Source organism: Hemitrygon akajei, chromosome 6 (genome assembly GCF_048418815.1).
Source record: "Hemitrygon akajei chromosome 6, sHemAka1.3, whole genome shotgun sequence".
Taxonomy (NCBI): Eukaryota; Metazoa; Chordata; class Chondrichthyes; order Myliobatiformes; family Dasyatidae; genus Hemitrygon; species Hemitrygon akajei.
Window position 1 is genome coordinate 37388607 of NC_133129.1, and position 23874 is coordinate 37412480.

The window sequence follows — 23874 nt, forward strand, 5'->3', positions numbered from 1 at the left end:
CAGGTGCCAGGGTCCCGGATGTTTCTGATCGCGTCCACAATATCTTGAAGTGGGAAAGAGAGCAGCCAGAGGTTGTGGTACATATTGGTACCAATGACAAAGCTAGGAAAAGGGAGGAGGTCCTGAAAAAAGATTACAGGGAGTTAGGAAAGAAATTGAGAAGCAGGACCTCAAAGGTAGTGATCTTGGGATTACTGCCTGTGCCACGTGACAGTGAGTATAGGAATAGAATGAGGTGGAGGATAAAGGCGTGGCTGAGGGATTGGAGCAGCGGGCAGGGATTCAGATTTCTGGATCATTGGGACCTCGTTTGGGGCAGCTGTGACCTGCACAAAAAGGACTGGTTGCACTTGAATCCGCGGGGGACCAATATCCTGGCAGGAAGGTTTGCTAAGACTATTGGGGAGAGTTTAAACTAGAATCGCTGGGGGGTGGGAGCTGAACTGAAGTGACGGAGGAAAGGGAGGTTGGCTCACAAGTAGAGACAGTGTGTGAGGGAGGATAGGCAGGTGATAGAGAAGGAACACGCTCAGACCAACGGTTTGAGATATGTCTATTTTAACACAAGGGATATTGTGAACAAAGCGGATGAGCTTAGAGTATGGGTTGGTACTTAGAGCTATGATGTGGTGGCCATTACAGAGACTTGGATGGCTCAGGGACAGGAATGGTTACATCAAGTGCCGGGTTTTAGATGTTTCAGAAAGGACAGGGAGGGAGGCAAAAGAGGTGGGGGTGTGGCACTGTTGATCAGAGATAGTGTCACAGCTGCAGAAAAGGTGGATGTCATGGAGGGCTTGCTTATGGAGTCTGTGGGTGGAGGTTAGGAACAGGAAGGGGTCGATAACTTTACTGGGTGTTTTTTTTTATAGGCCGCCCAATAGTAACAGGGATACCGAGGAGCAGAGTTGTCATGGTGGGAGATTTTAATTTCCCAAATATCAATTGGCATCTCCCTAGAACAAGGGGTTTAGATGGGGTGGAGTTTGTTAAGTGTGTTCGGAAAGGTTTCTAGACACAACATGTAGATAAGCCTACAAGAGGAGAGGCTGTACTTGATTTGGTATTGGGAAATGAACCTGGTCAGGTGTCAGATCTCTCAGTGGGAGAGCATTTTGGAGATAGTGATCATAATTCTATCTCCTTTACAATAGCATTGGAGAGTGAAAGGAACAGACTAGTTAGAAAAATGTTTAATTGGAGTAAGGGGAATTATGAGGCAGGAAATTGGAAGCTTAAATTGGGAACAGATGTTCTCAGGGAAAAGTACGGAAGAAATGTGGCAAATGTTCAGGGTATGTTTGTGTGGAGTTCCGCATACGTACGTTTCACTGAGACAGAGAAGTTATGGTAGGATACAGGAAGTGTGGTGTACAAAGGCTGAAATAAATCTAGTCAAAAAGAAAAGAAAAGCGTACAAAAGGTTAAGAGAGCGAGGCAATGTTAGAGATCTAGAAGATTATAAGGCTAGCAGGAAGGAGTTTAAGAATGAAATTAGGAGAGCCAGAAGAGGCCATGAGAAGGCCTTGACGGACAGGATTAAGGAAAACCCCAAGGCATTCTACAAGTATGTGAAGACAAAGGGATAAGATGTGAGAGAATAGGACCAATCAAGTGTGACATAAAAGTGTGTATGGAACCGGAGGAAATAGCAGAGATACTTAATGAATACTTTGCTTCAGTTTTCACTATGGAAAAGGATCTTGGCGATTGTAGGGATGACTTGCAGTGGACTGAAAAGCTTGAGCATTTAGATATTAAGGAAGAGGATGTGCTGGAGCTTTTGGAAAGCATCAAGTTGGATAAGTCACTGGGACTGGATGGGATGTACCCCAGGCTACTGTGGGAGGTGAGGGAGGAGATTGCTGAGCCTCTGGCAATGATCTTTGCATCATCAATGAGGACGGGAGAGGTTCCAGAGGACTGGAGGGTTGCGGATGTTGTGCCCTTATTCAAGAAAGGGAGTAGGGATAGCCCAGGAAATTATAGACCAGTGAGTCTTACTTAAGTGGTTGGTAAGTTGATGGAGAAGATCCTGAGAGGCGGAATTTATAAACATTTGGAGAAGCATAATATGATTAGGAATAGTCAGCATGGCTTTGTGAAAGGCAGGTCGTGCCTTAGGAGCCTGATTTAATTTTTTGAGGATCTGACTAAACACATTGATGAAGGAAGAGCAGTAGATGTAGTATATATGAATTTCAGCAAGGCATTTGATAAGGTACTCCATGCAAGGCTTATTGAGAAAGTAAGGAGGCATGGGATCCAAGGTGACATTAATTTGTGGGACCAGAACTGGCTTGCTCACAGAAAGCAAAGAGTGATTGTAAATGGGTCATATTCTGCATGGAGGCTGGTGACCAGTGGAGTGCCTCAGGGATCTGTTTTTGGACCCTTGCTCTTCATGATTTTTATAAATGACCTCAACGAGGAAGTGGAGGGATTGGTTAGTAAGTTTGCTGATGACTCAAAGGTTGGGGGTGTTGTTTATAGTGTGGAGGGCTGTCAGAGGTTACAGCGGGACATTGATAGGATGCAAAACTCAGCTGAGAAGTGGCAGATGGAGTTCAACCCAGATAAGTGTGAGGTGGTTCATTTTGGTAGGTCAAATATGATGACAGAATATAGCATTAATGGTAAGACTCTTGGCAGTGTGGAGGATCAGAGGGATCTTGGAGTCCAAGTCCATAGGACACTCAAAGCTGCTATGCAGGTTGACTCTGTGGTTAAGAAGGTATATGGCGCATTGGCCTTCATCAATCATGGGATTGAGTTTAAGAGCCGAGAGGTAATGTTGGAGCTATATAGGGTCCTGGTCAGACCCCACTTGGAGTACTGTGCTCAGTTCTGGTTGCCTCACTACAGGAAAGATGTGGAAACCATAGAAAGGGTGCAGAGGAGATTTAGAAGGATGTTGCCTGGATTGGGGAGCATGCCTTATGAGAATAAGGTTGAGTGAACTCAGCCTTTTCTCCTTGGAGCGACAGAGGATGAGATGTGACCTGATAGAGGTGTATAAGGTGATGAGAGGCATTGATCGTGTGGATAGCCAGAGGCTTTTTCCCAGACCTGAGAAGGCTAGCATGATAGGGCATAGTTTTAAGGTGCTTGGAAGTAGTTACAGAGGAGATATCAGGTAAATGTTTTGCACAGAGAGTGGTGAGTGCGTGGAGTGGGCTTCTGGCGGTGATGGTGGAGGCAGAACTGATAGGGTCTTTTAAGAGACTCCTGGATGGCTACATGAAGGTTAGAAAAATAGAGGGCTATAGGTAAAGCCTAGGTAGTTCTAAGGTCGGGACATGTTTGGCACAGCTTTGTGGGCCAAAGGGCCTGTATTGTGCCGTAGGTTTTCTGTGTTTCTAAGAAATTTCTCCGTATCTCTGTTTTAAAAGTGCGTCCCTCTATCCTGAGGATGTGCCCTCTTGTCCTAGACTATTCCACCATGGGGAAACATCCTTTCCACATCTACTCTGTCTAGGCCTTACAACATTCGAAAGGTTTCAATGAGATACCCCCCGCCCCAATCCTTCTGAATTCCATCAAACGTTCCTCGTATGGTAACCCTTTCATCCCTGGAATCATCCTTGTGAACCTTCTCCAATGCCAGCATATCTTTTCTAAGATGAAGGGCCCAAAACTGTTCACAATAGTGAAGGTGAGGCCTCGCCGGTGCGTTATAGAACCTCAGCATCACATCCTTGCTCTTGTGTTCTAGAACTCTTGAATGTGCCTTCTAGACCTCTTGGCATTTGCTTTCCTCACCACCGAATCAACCTGCAAGTTAACCTTCAGGGTGTTCTGCACAAGTTCATGTTCACTTTTGGTTTGCCCTGTTTTAGCCGCTGCAATCTTACCGGATAGCTTTGCCATCTTAGGGAAAGACAGTAACCAATAGACATGTGTGCGTGTGTATTTGAAGAGGACTTCAAAAAAAAACTAAATGTGGCTCTAGGCCTTTGATTTAATCATCCTCGCCCTCTATATTTATGTTACATAGTTAACTGGATAAAAGTCTGGGAGTGGAAGTCAAACTGCTTTGTGCTACTATGTTTATCTGGTGTAATTAAGACCACCTTGTATCGTCTCAGTTTGTGTTCTTCAGTTGTTACCTTGACTGTGTCCAAAATGTTTGCACAAAATCTGGGATCTCTATTTTAATAAAAGGTGCTTTAAGCCCTGCAAGTACCACCTGTAGATTATATTCAAAGTGCTGATGTTGCATCATGTGTAACATGTATAAATGGTTGGCATTTAGCTTGCGATAAGGTTACCACTGTATAGTATTGTTAAAAAATTAGGCAGACATGTATAGCTAGCATGCCCAAGACTTTTGCACAGTTTTGTAGTAATTTTGTGTATTGCACTGTACTACATCCACAAAAAAAGCATAACATGTGAATGGTGAAAAACCTTATTTTGATATGGGTGTCTATTGTGGACTGAGAGTGGGAAGGGAGCAGGGAGAAAGGAATCATAATTGGGAAAAGGGAAAGGGAGAGGGGACGAAGTGGGAAACACCAGAGAGACATTCTGTAATGATCAATAAGCCAATTGTTTGGAATCAAATGACCTTGCCTGGTGTCTCAGGGCTGGATGTGTCCGCACCCTCACCACCAGTTGCTTCTGGACTGCCTTCTCTACCACCTGTCCCATACCCCTCCCACTGTGCTCCACCCTTGCCATTCTCAATGTCCTTTGCACCTGTCACATTTACAAACTTGCTCTCTGCTCTACCTTGACAAATCCCGTACTGTGCAAAAATCTTGGGGGCCCTAGCTATAAATATGTGCTAGACTTCTGCACAGTACTGTATGTATTCAATGTAAAACCATGTTAGCATGGTTGGATTGCAGAGATGAGAGTTGGGAATCCTCTCAAGCTTTTGTCTTTAAGTTTATAATAAGGTGCATTTCTTAGGGTTATACTGTCAATCCTGAATTTGATAATATATTAATGGCCTTTTATTCCAATTTCTAAATGGCATGATGCATTTCTGAACCGCAGAGAGCCATCAATTATGTATATCTTGAGTTATTTGAGGAGCTCTGTGTCGTAAGTTGATGCTGTTTGTGGCATATACATGTAGTGAAATGTTAGGTAATGTCACAAAGTTTTTCACTGCCAGCTTAAAATGGACAAGGAAAAATGTTAGCATTCTGGGCACTCTAATATTAATGGAAATTCTCTTTATTGTGTTTTGGTACCTCAGGAGATGAAGGTAGTTATTTTTTTTCAGATGAATTTCTGTGGTTCCATGCTTAATGTTTTCATTTATGGTGATGTAATTTTAAGGTGCTGTGTACCAGCATGATCTCTAATCATCAGCATATGACCTGTAGCACCAGAGATCCCAAACAAATCAGACCACTGTTATACTAAGCAAACAGGAGGAAATCTGCAGATGCTGGAAATTCAAGCAAAATACATAAAATGCTGGTGGAACGCAGCAGGCCAGGCAGCATCTATAGGGAGAACCACTGTCGACGTTTCGGGCCGAGATCCTTTGTCAGGATGAAGGGTCCCCGCCCGAAATTTTGACAGTGCTTCTCCCTATAGATGCTGCCTGGCCTGCTGTGTTCCACCAGCATTTTGTGTGTGTCACTGTAATACTAAGATGAGGAAGGCCTACCATTCCTTGCCCAGACTGCATTCCAGTAAATCAGATCACTTGGCTGTCTTATATATAGGCAGTGGCTAAAGAGCAAAGCTCCAAAGATTAGGACAGTAAAGAGGTTTTTCAAGGGAGGCAGGTGAGTGGCTACAGGATTGCTTCAAGTTGGTGGGCCAGACCGTGTTCAAGGACTCATCTGTGGATCTGAATGAACCCATCATGGTTGTAACAGACTATATTAAAGAAGTCATTGTAGTGTTCTCATTCAGGTGTAAGAACTCTGAACTAAACACTGAGGTAAACTGTAGTCAATGAAGACAGGATCACAGTAAGATTAACTGTTTACTGTTCACTCTTCCACATTAACGTATGGTGAAAACTGTTGATAAAACAATACAAAATATATACTGTATTTGTTTCCTTCTTGACATCACATTTACATCATAAATACTTGCAAAAGTAAAACTACAACAAACTATATTACATTAAAGTACAACTTAGTCCGAATCTACCTACGCCATCAACTGGTTTTAAATATACTTCAACACAAACTATCCAGCAACTCTTTCAATAGCACAAGAAAATAAACTTTATCAACCGTCATTACTTTTAACAGAATCAGTGTTAACATTTTTACTTCAACATATCGATTATCTTATGAACTTACGGCGTTGCTTCTATGATGTTTCTTAGTCCGTAGAATGAAAACTTTTCTCGCGCTGATCCTGCACACACAAGCGCCCTCCTTCCCGTTTCTCCAAACCGGTATTTTCCCACAAGACGCGGCGAAACCGGGTGTGACGTCATCGCATGCTGCGATACATCACAGACAACGAATTTACTTTCAACAACCTTAACTTTAACTAGAAAATAATTACAAACGAATTACTAAAGTGAAAATGTAATAAACTAAACAAATGCCTTAAGGGCAACACAGTCATAGACAAGTGTGTACCCACAAAATAATTCAGTCTTCCCCAACCAGAAGCCCTGGATAAACCATGAGATCTGCTATCTGCTGAAAGCCAGATCAGAGGCATTCAAGTCTGGCGACCAACAAAGTTATAAGAGGTCCAGGAAGTCATTTCACCAGCAAAGTGGCAAGTCCGAGCTAAACATGAATCAACAAAGAATGCTTCATAGTTGTGGCAACACTTCAATATTATCACCTCTTAGAAAGTGAAATCAAGCGACATGGGCAACAGCAGGGCTTCGCTTCCAGATGAGCCCAATGCCTTCTATGTTCGCTTTGACCATCAAAGCATGGAGGAACCATCACAAACACTCTCATCCCCCAATGATCCTTCGATTTCAGTCTCTGCGGCTGACGTGTGAGCAGCCTTCAGGAGAGTGAACCCTCAAAGCATCTGGCCCAGACAGGGTACCAGGCCAAGTATTAAAGACTGTGCTGACCAACTGGCTGGAGTGATCAGTAAGATCTTTGACCTCTTGCTTCGGCTGTTCGAGGTGCCCAGTTGCTTCAAGCAGGCTTCAGTTATGCTGGTGCCTAAGAAGAGTGTGGTGACCTGGCTCAATGACTATCATCTAGTAGCACTAACATCCACAGTGATGAAGTGTTTTGAGAGATTGGTGATGAAACATGTATCAACTTCTGCCTGAGAAGTGACTTAGATCCACTCTAATTTGCATACTGGAGCAACAGGTCCATAGCAGGTGCCATCTCATTGGCTCTTCACTCAAGCCTGGAAAATCTGGACAGCAGAGATGCATATGTCTGGATGCTGTTTATCGACTACAGTTCGGCATTCAATACCATCATCCCATCAAAACTAATCAATAAGCTCCAAGACTGTGGCCTCAATACCTCCCTTGTGCAATTGGATCCTTGATCTCCTCACTTGCAGACCCCAGTCAGTTCGGATTGGCAAATAGCTCTCCACAATTTCCATCAGCACAGGTTCACCACGAGCTGTCTGCTTAGCTTCCTGGTCTGCTCACTTTACACTTATGACTGTGTGGCTAAGCACAGCCCCAATGCCATATTCAAGTTTGGTGATGATGCCACTGTTGTAGGCTGAATCAAAGGTGGTGATGAATCAGCATGTAGGAGTGAGACTGAAAATCTGACGAGTTGTGCCACAACACCAACTTCTTGCTCTACGTCAGCAAGACCAAGGAGCTGATTATTGTCTTCAGGAAGACAAAACTAGCAGTTCATGAGCTCGTTCTCATCAGAGGATCAGAGGTGGAGAGGGTCAACAACTTTAAATTATTTGGTATTATTATTTCGGAGAACCTATCCTGGGCCCAGCACATAACTGCAGTTCTGAAGAAAGCACAGCAGCGCCTCTACTTCCTTAGGAGTATATGATGATTTGGCATGACATCTAAAACTTTGACAAACATCTGTAGATGTGTAGTGCAGAGTCTGGGACCCCCCACTTCACTTGTCCCATCACTGAAATATTCCCACAGCTAATGTACTCACTTTCAAGGATTATTCATCTTGTGTTCTTGATATTTATGATTTATTTATTGATTGATTGATTGATTGTTATTTCTTTCTTTTGTATTTGCACAGTTTATCTTTTACACTCTGGTTGAACACCCAAGTTGGGGGTCTTTCATTGATCCTGTTATGGTTGTTAATATTCTATAGGTTTATTGAGTATGCTTGCAAGAAAATGAATATCAGGGTTGTATATGGTGACATACAGTATATGTACTTTGAACTTTGAATTTGTCTGTGTTGTGTCATGGCCCTAATTTTTTCAGGAGCAGCTCTTCCCTCAATAAGTAAGAATGGGAAGAATAACAAAAAATGGCAGAAGCTCTCAGCTGGTCAGGCAACATCTGTGAAGAAAGAAACAGAATGATTCTTTCTAAAGAAGCTGTCTAAGGTGATATGGAATGGACATGCATATTGGCCAGACCATTTTGAAGAGATAGGTTTGCTTTCAAAATATATCCTATATACACTAACAGGTTCATACAGATCAGCAGACTTTGTGCTCACTTTGTCCACCATGATACTTGCTACTAAGCTTGTACTCCATTTTGCAATGTAATTGGATATGAACTTAGGAGTTTTACAGTATGTCTCATGGTGACAAAGAATGATGGTTAATGTAGCTACTTGATCATCTACTTTAATCTCCAAAATTGATCCTTAGTGAAAAAGGTAAGTACACAAGGAACATTAATTGAAAATATATGAATAAAAATTGAGCTGTCATTAATAATGCCAAGTATTTCCAAACTTAGTAGGAAGCTGTTTGAGTATCAGATTTTGGATTTCTTTATATATACTGTTCCAACTTTGGATGTTATTTGAAGGAGGGAGTGATTTCATAATTATGCTTATTGAAAAGATAACCTAAGTGAACAGAATGGTTTGTTTATCCACCATTTCAGTGGCTTATTAGTTAACTAATTCAATCTGCAGTGATTTTCTGGCAATTTTATGATGGAAATCCAACACACAATGAGGATGAATGCATTAGCTGGCCAATGATTAACACCATAGGAACATGACCAAAAAAATTGCCATCATTACTGAGACTGTTCTTTTGATCTCTGTGAATACTTAACAGCTGTAAGCCCCATCTTCTACTCACCATTAAGACAAAGTTGTATGTCCAAAGTCGTCATGTTCATAATGTACAAATATTCAATTTCAGGGCCGCCTGTCAAGCACTTCATCTGAACCTGTGCCCACACGAAGAGTAGTTCTTTCACACAATATGGATAAAGCACTGAAAGAAGGTATGTTTGTCTTTAATTATTCTGAAAGGGTGGAAGGAAAAACGAGCAGACAAGTAAGTTGAAGTAATTTCTGCAAATCCTTGTGTTATGGACTATGTTACAAATATAAAACTTGAGTACTGGAATTGTTAAACCTTTTTATGTATATATTAAATTGGCACAGAACTGTGCAATCTATTTATGAGGTCATGTGTTGAAAATAAATTCTGTTGTGATTAAATTAAAAAAAAATATTTCACTGCAGTAACCAGTTGATTATCCTGTAATTGGGCACTAATGTGCAATTGAGTACGAAGATACTCTTCCACGCATTCCCTGATAGCTTTGCAAACTTGAGAACATTTTCAAAGAAGTTAAAACAACACACACAAAATGCTGGTGGAACACAGCAGGCCAGGCAGCATCTATAAGGAGAAGCACTGTCGACGTTTCGGGCTGAGACCCTTCATCAGGACTCTTCAAAGAAGTTAGTTGTGTTCGTTTAAAGACATAATAAGGAATTGATTTATTAGCACTGATTTAGAAGTAGATTATTCCATGCATATTGGACTTTCACTTAGTAGAAATTGGGCAGAGCTTACTTTCCAAAGACTTGTTAAAAGGATTATCTTCCAAGTGTTCAAACTCCTAAGTAAAATTTATTATCCGAGTACATACATGTCACCACAAGTAACACTGAAATTCTTTTTCTGTGTGCATACTTAGCAAAACTATAGAACAGTAACTGTAACCAGGGTCAATGGAGAACAAACTATGCAAATATAAATAAAGAGCAATAAACAACAAGCTTGAATTAACAATATAAAGTCCTCAAAGTGAGAACATCAGTTGTGGGAACACCGAAAGTGGAATGGATGTAGTTATCCCTTTTTGTTCAAGAGCCTGATGGTTGAAAGTAGTAACTGTCCTTGAACCTGGTGATGTGAGTCCTGAGGCACTTGTACCTTCTACCTAATGGCAACAGCAGGAAAAGAGCATGGCCTATGTGGTGAGGATCTTTGATAGATGCTGCTCTTCTTTGGCAATGCTCAATGGTTGGGAGGGTTTTACCCATGATGTACTGAGCCAAATCCAGTACCTTTTGTAGGATTTCCACACAAAGACATTGATGTTCCCATACCAGGCCATAATGCAGCCAGTCAGCACACTTTCCACCACGTATCTATAGAAGTTTGCCAAGGTTCTGACTTCTGGGGAAGTAGAGCTGCTTTCTTGCTTTCTTCACAATGATATTGGTATGATGGGTGCAGGATAGGTCTTCTGAGATAGTGACATCTAGGAATTTAAAGTTACTGACCCTCTCCACCTCTGATGATTATTAATTCATGGACCTCTGATTTCCCTCTCCTGAAGTCTACAATCTGTTCCTTAGTCTTGTTGACATCGAGTGAGAGGTTATTGTTGTTACACCACTCAACCAAATTTTCAGTCTCCCTCCTGTATGCTGATTCATCACCAATCTGAACTGACTGGCATCTACAAGTGCAGAAATCCAAGATCCAATTGCACAAGGGGGTATTAAGGCCCAGGTCTTGGAGTTTACTGGTTAGTTTTGAGGGAATGATGGTATTAAATGCTGAGCTGCAATTGATAAAGAGCGTTGTGATGTATGCATCTTTGCTGACCAGATGTTCCAAGGTTGTGTGAAGAACCGATGAGATGGCATCTGCTGTAGACCTGTTGCTTCAGTAGGCATATTGGAGTGGATCCAAGTCACCACTCAGACAGGAGCTGATATGCTTCAACACCAGCCTCTCAAAATACTTCACCACTGTGGATGTAAATGCCACTGAACAATAGTCATTGAGACAGGTTACCACGCTCTTCTTGGGCACAAGTATGATTGAAGCCTGCTTGAAGCAGAGTGGTTGAAGATATCCGTGAATATACCACCTAGTTAGTGAGCACAGGTCTTCAGTACTCGGGAAGGTACTCCATCTGGATGGAATGTTTTCTTTGGATTCACTGTCTTGAAGGCAGCCTAGACGCCATCTTCAGATACTGAAATCAAAGAATCATCGGGAGACATGGGGGTGCGTGATGGTTCCTCCCTGTTCTGGTGGTCAAAGTGAGCATAGAAGGCATTGAGCTCATCTGAAAGTGAAGGTCTGATGTCCCCCATGTCACAAGATTTAACTTTGTAGGAGATTATGGCATTCAAACCATGTCACATTTGTCGAGTATCCCTCATTGATTCCAGTCTAGTCCGGAATCTCAACTTCACCCTTGAGTTGGCTTTCTGGAGATCATACCTGCACCTCTTGTAGCATTCTTGATTTCCAGACTTGAATGCCTCTGATCCGGTTCTCAGCAAATTCCGGATTTCATTGTTCATCCAGGACTTCTGATTGGGGAAGACCCTGAATGATTTCATGGGGACACTCTCATCCACAACTGTTTTAATAAAGTCAGTAACAACCTTGGTGTAGTCATTCAGGTCCTCAGGATGAGTTCTTGAACTCGGCCCAGGCCACTGACTCGAGGCAATTCTATAACCGTTCCTCTGCATCCCACGACCACCTCCTTGTCTTGATTTCTGAAGCCTTGTTTTTTTTAGGCTCTGTCTGTATACAGGTAGTGGGAGTGCAACCAAATTATCCAACTTGCCAAAATGCCGTCTCGGGAAGAGACGACAGGCATTCTCTATCGGAGTGTATCAGTGGTCTAGTAGGTTAGGACTTCTGCTGCAACAGGTTACTTGCTGGTGATGATTGGCAGGGTTTTCTTCAAACAGGCCTGGTTAAAGTCACTGACTATAATTTGAAATGTGTCAGGATAGGCTTTTTCTTACTTGTAGACAATATCATGCAGTTTCGCAATTGGTTGCTGGTGTTTAAAGTTCAAAGTAAATTTATTAACTAGGTGCTTATACAGGATGTCACCATATACTACCCTGGGATTCATTTTCTTGTGGGCATTCACAGTAGATGCAAAGAAATATTTACAGGTTTACCATTCTGATGCAAAGCCTTCTGGGCCAGGAGTATCCCAGGTTAATTAAGCTGCCAAACAAATCATTATTTGTGATGTGAATATTGCTTAATTATTTATTTAAGCTATTGACATAATCAGACTTTCAGATGATCTCAACGATTTGTGCAGCTTCTATTTCATACTAATTTTAGTTTGAAAAACAAATATTTGCTTGATATTGTTCATGTTTTTAATCATTTTGCCTGTTTGTATGAAAAATGAAAAATATAATTTGTTTCTTCTTTGCCGTAATATTCATGTTCCATGAAAACCAAAAGTGGTGTTTGATCTCCTTAAATGGCCTTCAGAGCAATTCCATCTACTTACAACTTAGATGTAATTAGATTTTGTCTCTGTTATCCACCCAGTTTTAAATGGTGTTTGAAATTGTAACTGGGCATCTGAAAAGCTGTATCTTGCTTTCTTGGTCATTTTTCATGAGAGTCCAATGATGCAGTAAGCTATTTATATTCAATGGGATTTGATCATATCTCATACATTAAGATATGTGAATGTGGACAGCAGTAGTTGGAATCCAGGACAAGGGGGTAGCTGCAGCTTGGCTTGTGTGAATCCGGTATTGCTCTGCATTAAATAAGATTTATGTGACTGTTTGACCAAGGCCTTTACAAGTGAAAATGTTCAGTAACAAAGCAAACATCATAAATCAACATTGATCCCTTTTTATCACTATGACAAGGAAGTTAATGGAAAAGATTCTGAGGGACAGCATTAGTCTGCTCTTGGAAGTCGGGCTGATCGATAAGCTAGCTTGTTAGAGGGAAATTATATCTGATTAGCTTGATTGAACTTTATGAAGGGGTGATACTATGTATTGCAATTGATGTGGTCTGTATGGATTTCAGTGTGTTGAGCAAGCTAGGGCTTTGCTCTTCAGAGCAAAGGATGATGGGAAGTGACTTGATAAAAGTGTATCACATGATAAGGACATTGATAAAGTGGACACCAGCACCTTTAACCTAGGGCAGAAATGGCTATTGTGAGGGGTACCATTTTAAGGTGATTGTAGAAAAATAAAGAGGATGTCAGAGGCAGTTTTATTTTGACACAGGAAGCGGTGGGTGCATGGAACATGCTGCCAAGATGGTGGTAGAGGCACAAACATCAGAGATGTTTAAGAGACACTTTGATGGGCACATGGATGGAAGAAAAATGAAGGCTATGCAGGAGATTGATCTTGGAGTAGGTTAATAAGTCAGCACAACTTGTGGGCGAAGGGCCTGTATTGTTCAATGTTCTATGTTACCCTTAAGGCCCACACCTAGGAAACTGGTTTAATAGGCTGGAGCCTGTGTAAGTTTCTAAATATGATCTAAAATTGCTTGGTAATCAGAGGTAGAAGTTGATGGTGGAGGGTTGTGCTTTGGTTGGACCCCTTTGACCAAAGAGATTGGTGCTGGAACATTAACTGTTATGACACTGCAATGATTTTGATATATTAATTTTAAAAAGTATGATTAGAAAGTTTGCAAATATTTGTGATGTTGATTGCAAGGAGAATAGTCTTTGAGTTTTAGGATAATATCGAGTTTAATCCTATTAAAGTGAAATGATGCATTTTGGAAAGGACTAACAATGGTGCATCATACAGTGAAAGATGGAGCCAAATAGAGTACAGAGGAGGGGACCTTAGTGTACAAGTTTAAGGATTCCTGAAAGTGACAATGCAGGTAGATAAGGATAAAAACCTTTATTAAGGATATAAGAACAGAGAGCCTATGTGCAAGTTTATAAAACATTGATTAGCCATACCTGGACTACTGTGTGCAATTCTGCAGTGACACTACAGAAAATACATGATTGCCTTAGAGAGGGTGCAGTGGAGATTTGACAACATGTTGCCTGGGATGAAGTGTAGTTTGAGGATAGAGTGGTAAGGTTAGGTTATTTTTCTGAAGTAGAGAAAACTAAGGAGGTACCTTATTGAGAAATACAAAATTATGTGGGGCATAGACAAGCTAGTTAATAAGACATTTTCCCTCATGGCAAAGGTCTCCAAAACTAGGACACACTGTATGTTTAAGAGAAAAGGCTGGAGGGTTTAGATGGGATCTGAGGATTTCTTTTCAGTCAGTTGTTGTCATTCAGAATGCACTGCTCTAAGTTGGCAAATAATATAACCTAGACACACAACTTCTGTAATTCTGGGTGGGGCAAAAATAATCTAAATGCTAAATTCATATTTAGAAAAAAGACTACATCCTGTAGATGAGCAATTTCCTTTAAGGCCCACAGATCTATCCAAGTTATTGAACATGTTTAAAGCTGTGTGTACAGTATAGGATGCAATCCATTATAAATAGCTAGATTTTCAATCTCCCTCCTATATGCTGATACATCGCCATCTTTGGTTCGGCCTACGACAGTGGTATCATCAGCAAACTAGAAAATGGTATTGGAGCTGTGCTGAGCCACACAGCCCCCTGCTCTACTTGCTTTATATCTGTGACTAAGCACACAGATGGAAATCCAGTGGGTCAGCCATCGTCCATGGAAAGAAATAATCAGTCAACGTATTGGGCTGAGACCCTTCATCAGGACTGGAAAGGGAGGGGGAGGGAAAGAAGTACAAGCTGTAAGGCAATAAGTGAAGCTAGCTGGAATGAATTGCGATGCTGGGAGGTGATGGGTGGAAAAGGAAAAGTGCTGGAGAAGAAGGAATCTAGAGAGGAGAGAGGACCATAGGAGAAAGGGAAGGAGGAGGGACACCAGAAGTAGATGAGAAAAGGTATGAGGGGAGTCCGAGTAAGGAATGGAAGAAGGGGGGAAAGTACTAGAAGTTAGAGAGGTTGATGCTCATGCCATCAGGTTGGAGGCTACTTAGGTGGAATATAAGATGTCGTTCCAATAATTATTTGCAAGTAATACCCGTTTTTAAACCAAAAATAAATAGAAAGTATTGTTTCATTTTCCTTATTCTAAAAATAGTTTGAGGAAAACAATTTAAGAGTTTTTAAGTTTAAAGAGCAACTTTTTATATCTGCATTTGTTTTCAGTCTCTAATTCTATAGATGTGATGTAATCTTCTATTAGGAAATATCCAGCTTTATCAGCCCATCAAATGTCGTCTTGTGCGTTTACAAGTGGAGGCTGAGGAAGTGAAAGTTCTGAAATTAAAAACATGATTAAAGGGAACCGTGGCTCAAGTCTGCACCTGGAGGAGAAAACTAGTTGCTTGTTACAATATTTAACAGAACTAAAAGCCATAATTTGCAAGTATAATGCAGTTAGTCTGGTAACTTCAATTTTCAACCATGCTGCTAACTTAAGAGAAAAGCCATTAACTTCTGCAAATGCACTTTCAGCTCAGGACCTTAAAAGGCTGCAGAGAAGATATCCTTTATAGATTTTGCTTTTCAGCCTCCCTTGCTACTCATTCATCTTCATTCCAGCTGAGGTAGGCCCTAGAAAAATCTTATGGACTTATTCCACGTGAAGGTACAAATCCCATTTATGGTCGATCATGAAAATTACATAATTCCACTGCTGCCTTGCTTGCCTCTGTTTCTGTCACTCCCTTTGCTGCTGAAATATGTTCACCTGCACATTTCAAAAGCATGCCACTTATTTGTACCCTCATGTCTTTTGTACGTGCAAGTTTTATTTCTTTGCGCTTCACTCATTGAACCTCAATTTGCAAATCCATTTTACCACGTGGTCTACTGCAGGCTGTAACTATAGTCATCACAGTCAGTTCCTAGAAGTGCACAATATCCCTACTGATGCTAATGCTTCAGTCACAAATTCATCACTTTATCTTCCATGTCTGGAAAGAGGAGGATGTGTTTTCTCATTACCTTGCCTGCAACTCATCTCCAAACTTCAGAATAGAGCGGAGTTATTTGTAGAGCAAAACTTAAATTGGTCAATCTCTAGTTTGCACAATGGAACCAAGCATGTTATAAGGTGAGCTTTTGGAAATATTCTGACAGACAGGTTTAAACTGGAAAGACAGGATTAATCAAGGATGGAGACCCAACAGACTGCACATGGTGGATTCTGGAGCACCACACAAAATGCTGAGCAGCATCTATGGAGGAGAAATTGACGGTCCAGTTGCTTGATCTGAACTTAAAGTTAGAGTGATAGCTAGGACAAATAGGTGGAGGGAAGGGGAGGAGCAAGAGTTGGCAGGTGTATCCGGGTGGGGTGGGGGGGAAGTGGAGGAAAAGGTGGGAATCACATAAGAAGCTGTGAGATGATGGGCAGGTGGAGAGGGTATGGGAGAGAAATATGATTATGGTGGCAGGACAGATTAGGAGGTGAGAGTAAGGGACGGTGGGGGTTGGGAACAGTTAACTGATATTGTAAAAATTCAATGTTCAAGTTGCCCATTGTAGGCTAACCAGGTTGGAATATGAGGCACTATTCCTCTAGCTTGCACTTAGCCTGAGTTTGGCAGTGGAGAACACAGAACAGATATGTTGGTGCTGGAATGGAGAGAATTAAAATGGCTGGGAACAGAGGGCTTCAGAGTGAAGATTCTCAGCTAAGTGGTCACTCAGTCTGCCTCTGGCCTCACTGTGGAGATGCTACAATTGGAACACTGAATGCAATAAATAATGCCCGGGATTTGCATATGAAAGACTGCTGCACCTGAGAGTGCTGTTTAGGGCTCAGAATGGTGGAAAAGTAGGGACAGATGATATACCTCTTGCGTTTAGAGGGGAGAGTGCCTGGGAAGGCTTGAAATGGGTGGAGAGGAATGAGCAGAACCACAGTCACAGAGAGAATGATCCCCCGTGGAACAGGGAGGGAAGGGGAAGGTGTGGTTGCTGTTGGGATCCAGTTGTTGTTGGTAGAGGTTGTGAGAAATGACTTACTAGGTATATGGACTGGTGGGGTATTAGGTGAGGACCATGGGATCTCTGTTCCTCTTCTGCCCTGGGAAGGATTGGGGTAAGAGCAGAACTGTGAGAAAGAGGAGATGTGAGTGAGGGCTCCATCAATAACAGTGGGGGTAAAACCTATTTACTGAAAAAGAAAGACACGTTGGAGGTCTTGGAGTGGAAGGCCTCATCTCAAGAACAGATGCTGTGAAGATAGGAACTGAGAAAAAGTAATTGTTTCTACACAACTAACAGATTGGGAGGAAGTGTACTTGAGGTAACTGTGGGAGACGGTAGGTTTTTTTTCTCATAAAGGTCACCTTCCTTTATTAGGTAGAGATTATGCCTGGCCTATTTGATTGAATTTTTCCAGAGATAGTAAAGAGCTTTGAGGACAGTGCAATTAATGTACCCTGCCTGGACTTTGTAAGGCCCGTGACAAGGCTTTGTGTGGTTTTGTGATTGGTAGCTACTGGACAGTGTTGTACTGCAAGAATTGGTGCTGAGAACCTTCTTGCTAACGATTTGGATGTGAATGTCAGGGTATAATCCCACACTTTGATTTCTTAAATTGTTATTCCTTTCTCTCAGTTTCCACTGTATCTGTTCTCCGGATGAGACTATCCATTCTAGAACATATGAGATGTCCTCCTCCTTCCCCCACCCCCACACAAAGAGCAAAGTTTCCCTTCCTCCACCACCATCGATGCTGCTGTCACCCACATAAAAACATAGAAATAGAAACATAGAAAAGCTACAGCTCATTACAGGCCCTGCAGCCCACAATGTTGTGCCAACCATGTAACCTACTTTAGAAACTGCCTAGAATTTCCCTACCACATAGCCCTCTATCTTTCTAAGCTCCATCACTTCAATTTCCCACACATCTGCCCTCATCCTATCCTCCTGCCACCATAACAGGCATAGGGTTCCGCTGTCCTTGCCCACCACCCCATGAGCCTCTGTATTGAGCATATTATTCTCAGTAGCTTCCATGACGGGATCCTACTACTCGTGTTCCATCCGGTTAGCCTCCATACAGATATCATGAGTATAGATTTCAACAACTTCTGGTAATTTCTCCCCCAGCCCTCCTAATTTCCATTAATCTCCATTCTGGTTACCCTCTCACCCCTCTCTTCTCATTGCCTGCCCATCATCTTTCTCATTTTCCCCTTCCTTCCCTTTCTTCCATGGTCCAATCAGATTCCTCCTGATTCAGCCCTTCAACTCTTCCAACTATCTCTTCCCAGCTTCTTACTTCATTCCTCTCCTCACCTGGTCTCACCTGCTATCTGCCAGCTAGTACCCCTTTCTCTCATCCCACCTTCTTATTCTGGCTTTCCCCATTCCTTTCCAGACCTGATGAAGGGTCTTGGCCTGGAATGTTGATTGTTTATTCGCCTCCATGGATGCTGCCTGACCTGCTGAGTTCCTCCAGTATTTTGTGTGTATTGGTTAGGGTATGATTGGCAGGTTCACAGGTGACATGAAGTACAATGGTAGCGAGGAGAGTAATCTTAAACTGCAGGCTAATACTGATCAGTTAATAAAGTGAACAGATGAAGTTTAATCCTAATATATCTGAAGTTATGAATTTTGGAAAGACTAACCAGAGTAATGCATAAAAGTGATGAAGCATTTTAATTACGAAGAGAAACAAGTTAGGCTGGGTTGGCTTCTCTTGGACTGAGGAAGCTAAGAGGGAATGAAAAGAAGCTGAGATGTGCAAAATTATAAGGGGCATGGATGGATAGATAGTGGGAATCTTGTCTCTATAGCATAGTAGTCTAAAATCAGAAGACATGGTTTTAAGTAATGAGCAGAAGAATTGGAGGGACTCTGAAGAGGATCTCTTTTTCTTCTCACTCTTTGAGTATGGTTGGAATTTGAAATGTACTGCCTGAATGGTAAATGCGACATCGAGCACTTGAATAGAAGGCTACATATTCACATAAATAAGATGAACACTTATGGGTACTTTGTGGATGCAATGGACCATTTCTACGATGCTGTAACTTTTCTCATTGAACTTTTGTATGGAAGCAGTACTTGTATATTCAGAGGTTGACATCCACATTCTCTTTGGCTTGTTCACTGCCCTCTGATAATAGGTATGTATCTGAATTAGGTCACTCCTCATTCTTTTATCCCCTCAGTAGGAGAGCTCTCTCATTTCAGAAGTTACCTGGAAAGAGAGAACTGGCATGAGCTTTTTTCTAATCTTGGAAACCATCTGTCAATGACGATTGAAAGTTTCAGGGGTCAGAAGTGTATGAATTTGTCAACACTAGGGAGAAGATTCTTGGGAAACTGAAAGGTCTGAAGGTAGTTAAGTCACCTGTACCAGATGGTGTACATTCCAGGGTTCTGACAGAGCTAGCTGAAGAGAACGTGGAAGCATTAGTAATGATCTTTCAAAAATCACTAGATTTTGGAATTGTTCTGGAAGACTAGAAAATTGCAAATATCACTCCACTCTTCAAGAAAAGAAAGATAGAAGAAAGGAAACTATAGGCCAGTTAGTCTGACCTCAGTAATTGGGAAGATGTTGGAGTTGGTTGTTAAGGATGTGGTTTGGGTTATTTGGAGGCACATGACAAAATAGGCCATAGTCAGCATGGTTTCCTCAAGGGAAAGTTAGCTGGAATTTAGAAGAATGAAGTGTGACCTAGTTGAAACCTATCAAATGGTTAAAGGCCTTGATAGAGTGGATGTGGAGAGGATGTTTCCTATGGTGGGAGAGTCTAGGATCAGAGGACATAGCCTCAGAATAGAGAAACATACTTTTAGAACAGATGAAGAGGAATTTCCTGGAACCTGACTGTATTATCAACTGAGCATTAGGAGAGACTATTTGTTTATTATTTTAGCTTAAATGATCGATTATAATATTAGATTTTTTTAAATTTGGAACTATTCCTGGTTTTCCTCTCTGGATATTATAGTTTGTATTTTCTTTCTTCCAGTTTGAAAACTTATTCTGATTAATACAGCTTAATGCCACCCCAATGCAAAAGGAATGCTTACTCTTTCTCAGCTTTGTATCCAGTTTTTTGCAGTCTTCTGTTACATATGTTCAGCAGAATTATGAAAATTAATTGTTAAACTCTGTATTCAGGACGAGCTAACCTGGAAGGAGTATAATGTTAGATATTACATTTTTTTTTATCATTTGGGAAACTGACCTGCCCTTAGCTGACTGGCAGTCAATTCAATTCAATTCAAATACAGAACAGTTAAAAATGTAAGTTCAAAATGGAGTTTCATTTAAAAAATACCTTTAGCCCAGATGCAAATTAAAAAAGTCAAGCTGACAGGTTGATAAATAATTAACAGGGTCGTAAAGAAAACTTGGCACATTGGCCTTCATAAATCAATGCTTTGAGTACAGAAGATGGGATATTATATTGAAGTTGTATAAGACATTGATGAGGCCGAATTTGGAATATTTTGTGCAGTTTTGGTCACCTACCTACAGGAAACTGTAAACAAGGTTGAAAGAGTGCAGAGAAAATTTACAAGGATGTTGCTGGGTCTGGAGGACCTGAGTTATAAGGAAAGATTGAATAAGTTAGGACTGTATTCGGTAGAAGATTTGGTAGTGGTATACACAATTATGAGGGGTGTATTTGGGGTAAATGCAAGCAGGCTTTTTCCACTGAGTTTGAGTTAAGGGTGAAAGGGAAGAAGTTTAAGGGGAACATGAGGGGAAACTTCTTCACTCAAAGGGTCGTGAGGGTGTGGAATGAGCTGCCAGCACAAATGGTCCGTGCGAGCTCGATTTCAACTTTTGAGAGAAGTTTGGATAGGTACATGGATATGGGATATGGAGCGTTGCGGTCCCAGTGCAGGTTAATGGGAGTAGACAGTTTAAATGATTTAGCATGGACTAGATTGTCAGAAGGGCCTGTTTCTGTGCTGTACTTCTTTATGACTCGAATAAGAACTTCTGACTTTTTTTTAATATCCAGAGGATTTGGATTTAACTGGAAAGATTAGCATTAGTGTCCCTCTCCAGTTGCCTTTGAATATCTTGCAAGGCTATTTCTGAAAACACATAATAGTCAGTCACATCTCATCAAATATGAAGTGCGCAGAGTATAAAATAACTTCAAGCTTCAAAGTGAAAAAACAATGTACATTTGCAGATATGTTAACAACAGTTAAGTGAATGAAAGACATTTCTCTTGGAAGTGTAATTTTACAAATTAATGCTGTAATTTTCTTGTTATTTCAAAGTGCTAATATGTTCATTTATCTAAACCATGCAGTTTGACAATTCCTAATTCAACAGAGTCATGCCATATGCCAATAGCTGTAAATTAGCAATGAGAGCACAGATCTTTATTTATATGATGATTTATTAATGAATCAAGTGGTTACTTGCAGCTATTACTTATTGCTTGTGTTGTAGCAAGAAACATTCTGAAGCAAAATGTTCCATAAACTCTAAAATGATTGACAATTTAGTTGAGTACTTAGTGAGGGAGGAATATTTGCTACAATATTCTGATATGTCTGCTCCTGAATTATGTAGTATAAAATCAGTGCAAGCAGGCAAATGACATCAATATTATATAATCAAGTCTTAATAAAACAGCATTTGGAGTCCTCTGTGCACTAGTAGGTTTGCATGTCACCACGAAGGTAGGTTTTGAAAGAACAGTGTAGATTCATTAAAGTGTTGACTAGCATGGGGTAAAACAAATATCTTGTATGTTTTCAAAAAAAGTTTAGAATATTTGTCTTTAATCTGTACTGTTCAAATGTATAATGGAAAACTGACAGTTTTAAAAAAACACAAGGCTGGATCTTCCTGGATTCCATCCATTGTCCAGATTTGCCAGCCTGCACTTAATTTCCTGGATTTCCAAGACTATCTAGGCTAACCCTTCATTCCACATGCAGCTGGTGGGCAGAGTAGATTGTATCATAAGTAAGCCTGCTTCTTCTTTCCTTTTCAGTCCTGAAGGAGGGTCTCAGCCTGAAACGTTGACTGTTTATTCATTTTCTTAGATGCTGCCTGACCTGATGAGTTCCTCCAGCATTTTGCATTACAAATGTTGTAAAAAGCTTTTTAAAAAAAAGTAGTATTTAAATTCCTCTGATAAATACATTTAAAAATGATTAAAATCTAATTAAGTAATTTTAAATTAAAAACGTTAAAATAAATAATTTTACTTAAATTTAAAGGGATAAAGTACTTGCCTGCTCTTTTCTGCGGATTTGGTAACTCCGTTTGCTTAAGTATGTCACCATAGAATGCCAGTGCTCCTGGGAAATGAGCTGAATGTTGGATGCAAAGTACATCCAGAACTTCTCAGTGGTCTTAATGACAAATACAGTGATGGAATGGATAGATAGATGCACTAGTGCTTAGCCTTATGGTGTTGGAAACTTTCCTATTTTGACTCTATATGCATAGTAATCCTCCAATAATGTGAAATGTCCCTACAGAACTGCCATTTATCAGTCAGGTAGGTCTAACCCAATAAGAGAGCAAGTCAAAAGTGACTAACAAGAAATTCTGCAGATGTTGGAAATCCTCCTTTCTGTAGATGCAGCCTGACTTGCTGAGTTCCTCCAGCATTTTTTGTGCATTACCATAAGTCAAAAGTGACTGCATCCATCATGAAGTAATTTTTAAAAAAAGGTTGTAGAAAATGGTTAGTTGCAGGACAAAGGGTAAACCTATCATGACCCTTTGATTTGTGTTCTGCATTTCCACATTTTGTGTGGCAAAGGTCCTCTGTGATATTGCTCAAGTCAGGAGTTGCAAAGTTTGTTGAAAATATTTTTGCATAGCTGATCAATAAGCCGCTAATGTTTTAGCATTTGTCATGTATCAATTGACTCCCTTGTGGTTGAGTACCGACCCTACGCTTTTGTGTCAGCAGCTGTTGCTTAACCAGGGAAACCAAACTGAAGGAGAGATTTACTGAAGTGAGCCTAGCGGTGGGAATAGCTTGAATTCAAATAATAACTTAAAACAGCTCACTGAAAATTAAACTGATTACCAACGATAAATAACTGTGTTTTTTCATACCCAACAAAATATCTTGCTGGTACTTCACAGATGCCATTACTTAGTTTGGTTCCCAGATGACCTAGCTATAAGTAGTAGTAGCTCAGTAACCTGATAATACTCTGCTTGTAATCACAGCTAGAATCCCCTGTAGCATATAAAGCACAGGCAGGCTCACCAGTCATTGCTTCTTGTAAGGATCTAATTTTTCTCTTTTGGGATGCCGGTTCTGTGTAAAGATCCTTAGACCAAACTATACTTAAGACTGTAGACTTCAGAAAAAAAAGTGACACATATTGAGCTCTGCCAACCAGCAGAGGCTGTACATGATGCATTGGGTTCACTTTCAGTCATGTTAGCCCATAATTCTTCTCAACAATGCAATTTCTAAGTCATGCCCTGGATTTGGATTTAGTAAGGGAGAGTTTTCATGTAATGATAGAATTTACTGGGGAAGCCCATCCAAGTGTTGTTGAATCCCTTCCTCTCCAACATGTATTCCATCCCTGTTTTTTTTTTATTAAACTGATCTTGTTTCTGCTGCAATAGCTACCTCAATTTGAGAAGTATTCCTTTGAATAATATTGTTTACAAAGAACTTGTCACCTCTTTCCCTTTGGTTTTCAAGAACCCTTGTTCTCTACTCACCATGCAACTTTTAATCACTTTTTGATCTTCTAATCAGG

The 23874-nt window shown here is 40.8% G+C and overlaps 1 protein-coding gene across 4 annotated transcripts in view; it reads left to right on the plus strand.

Annotated features, from left to right (window-relative positions):
• The window catches only part of snx25 (sorting nexin 25), a 277191-nt gene that overhangs the window by 45064 nt on the left and 208253 nt on the right, over positions 1-23874 (plus strand). For all 4 annotated transcript variants that reach the window (XM_073048142.1, XM_073048141.1, XM_073048143.1 and 1 more), the window contains exon 3: positions 9253-9337. In XM_073048142.1, coding sequence (XP_072904243.1) covers positions 9253-9337 — 85 coding nt within the window. The remainder of the gene's footprint in view (positions 1-9252; positions 9338-23874) is intronic.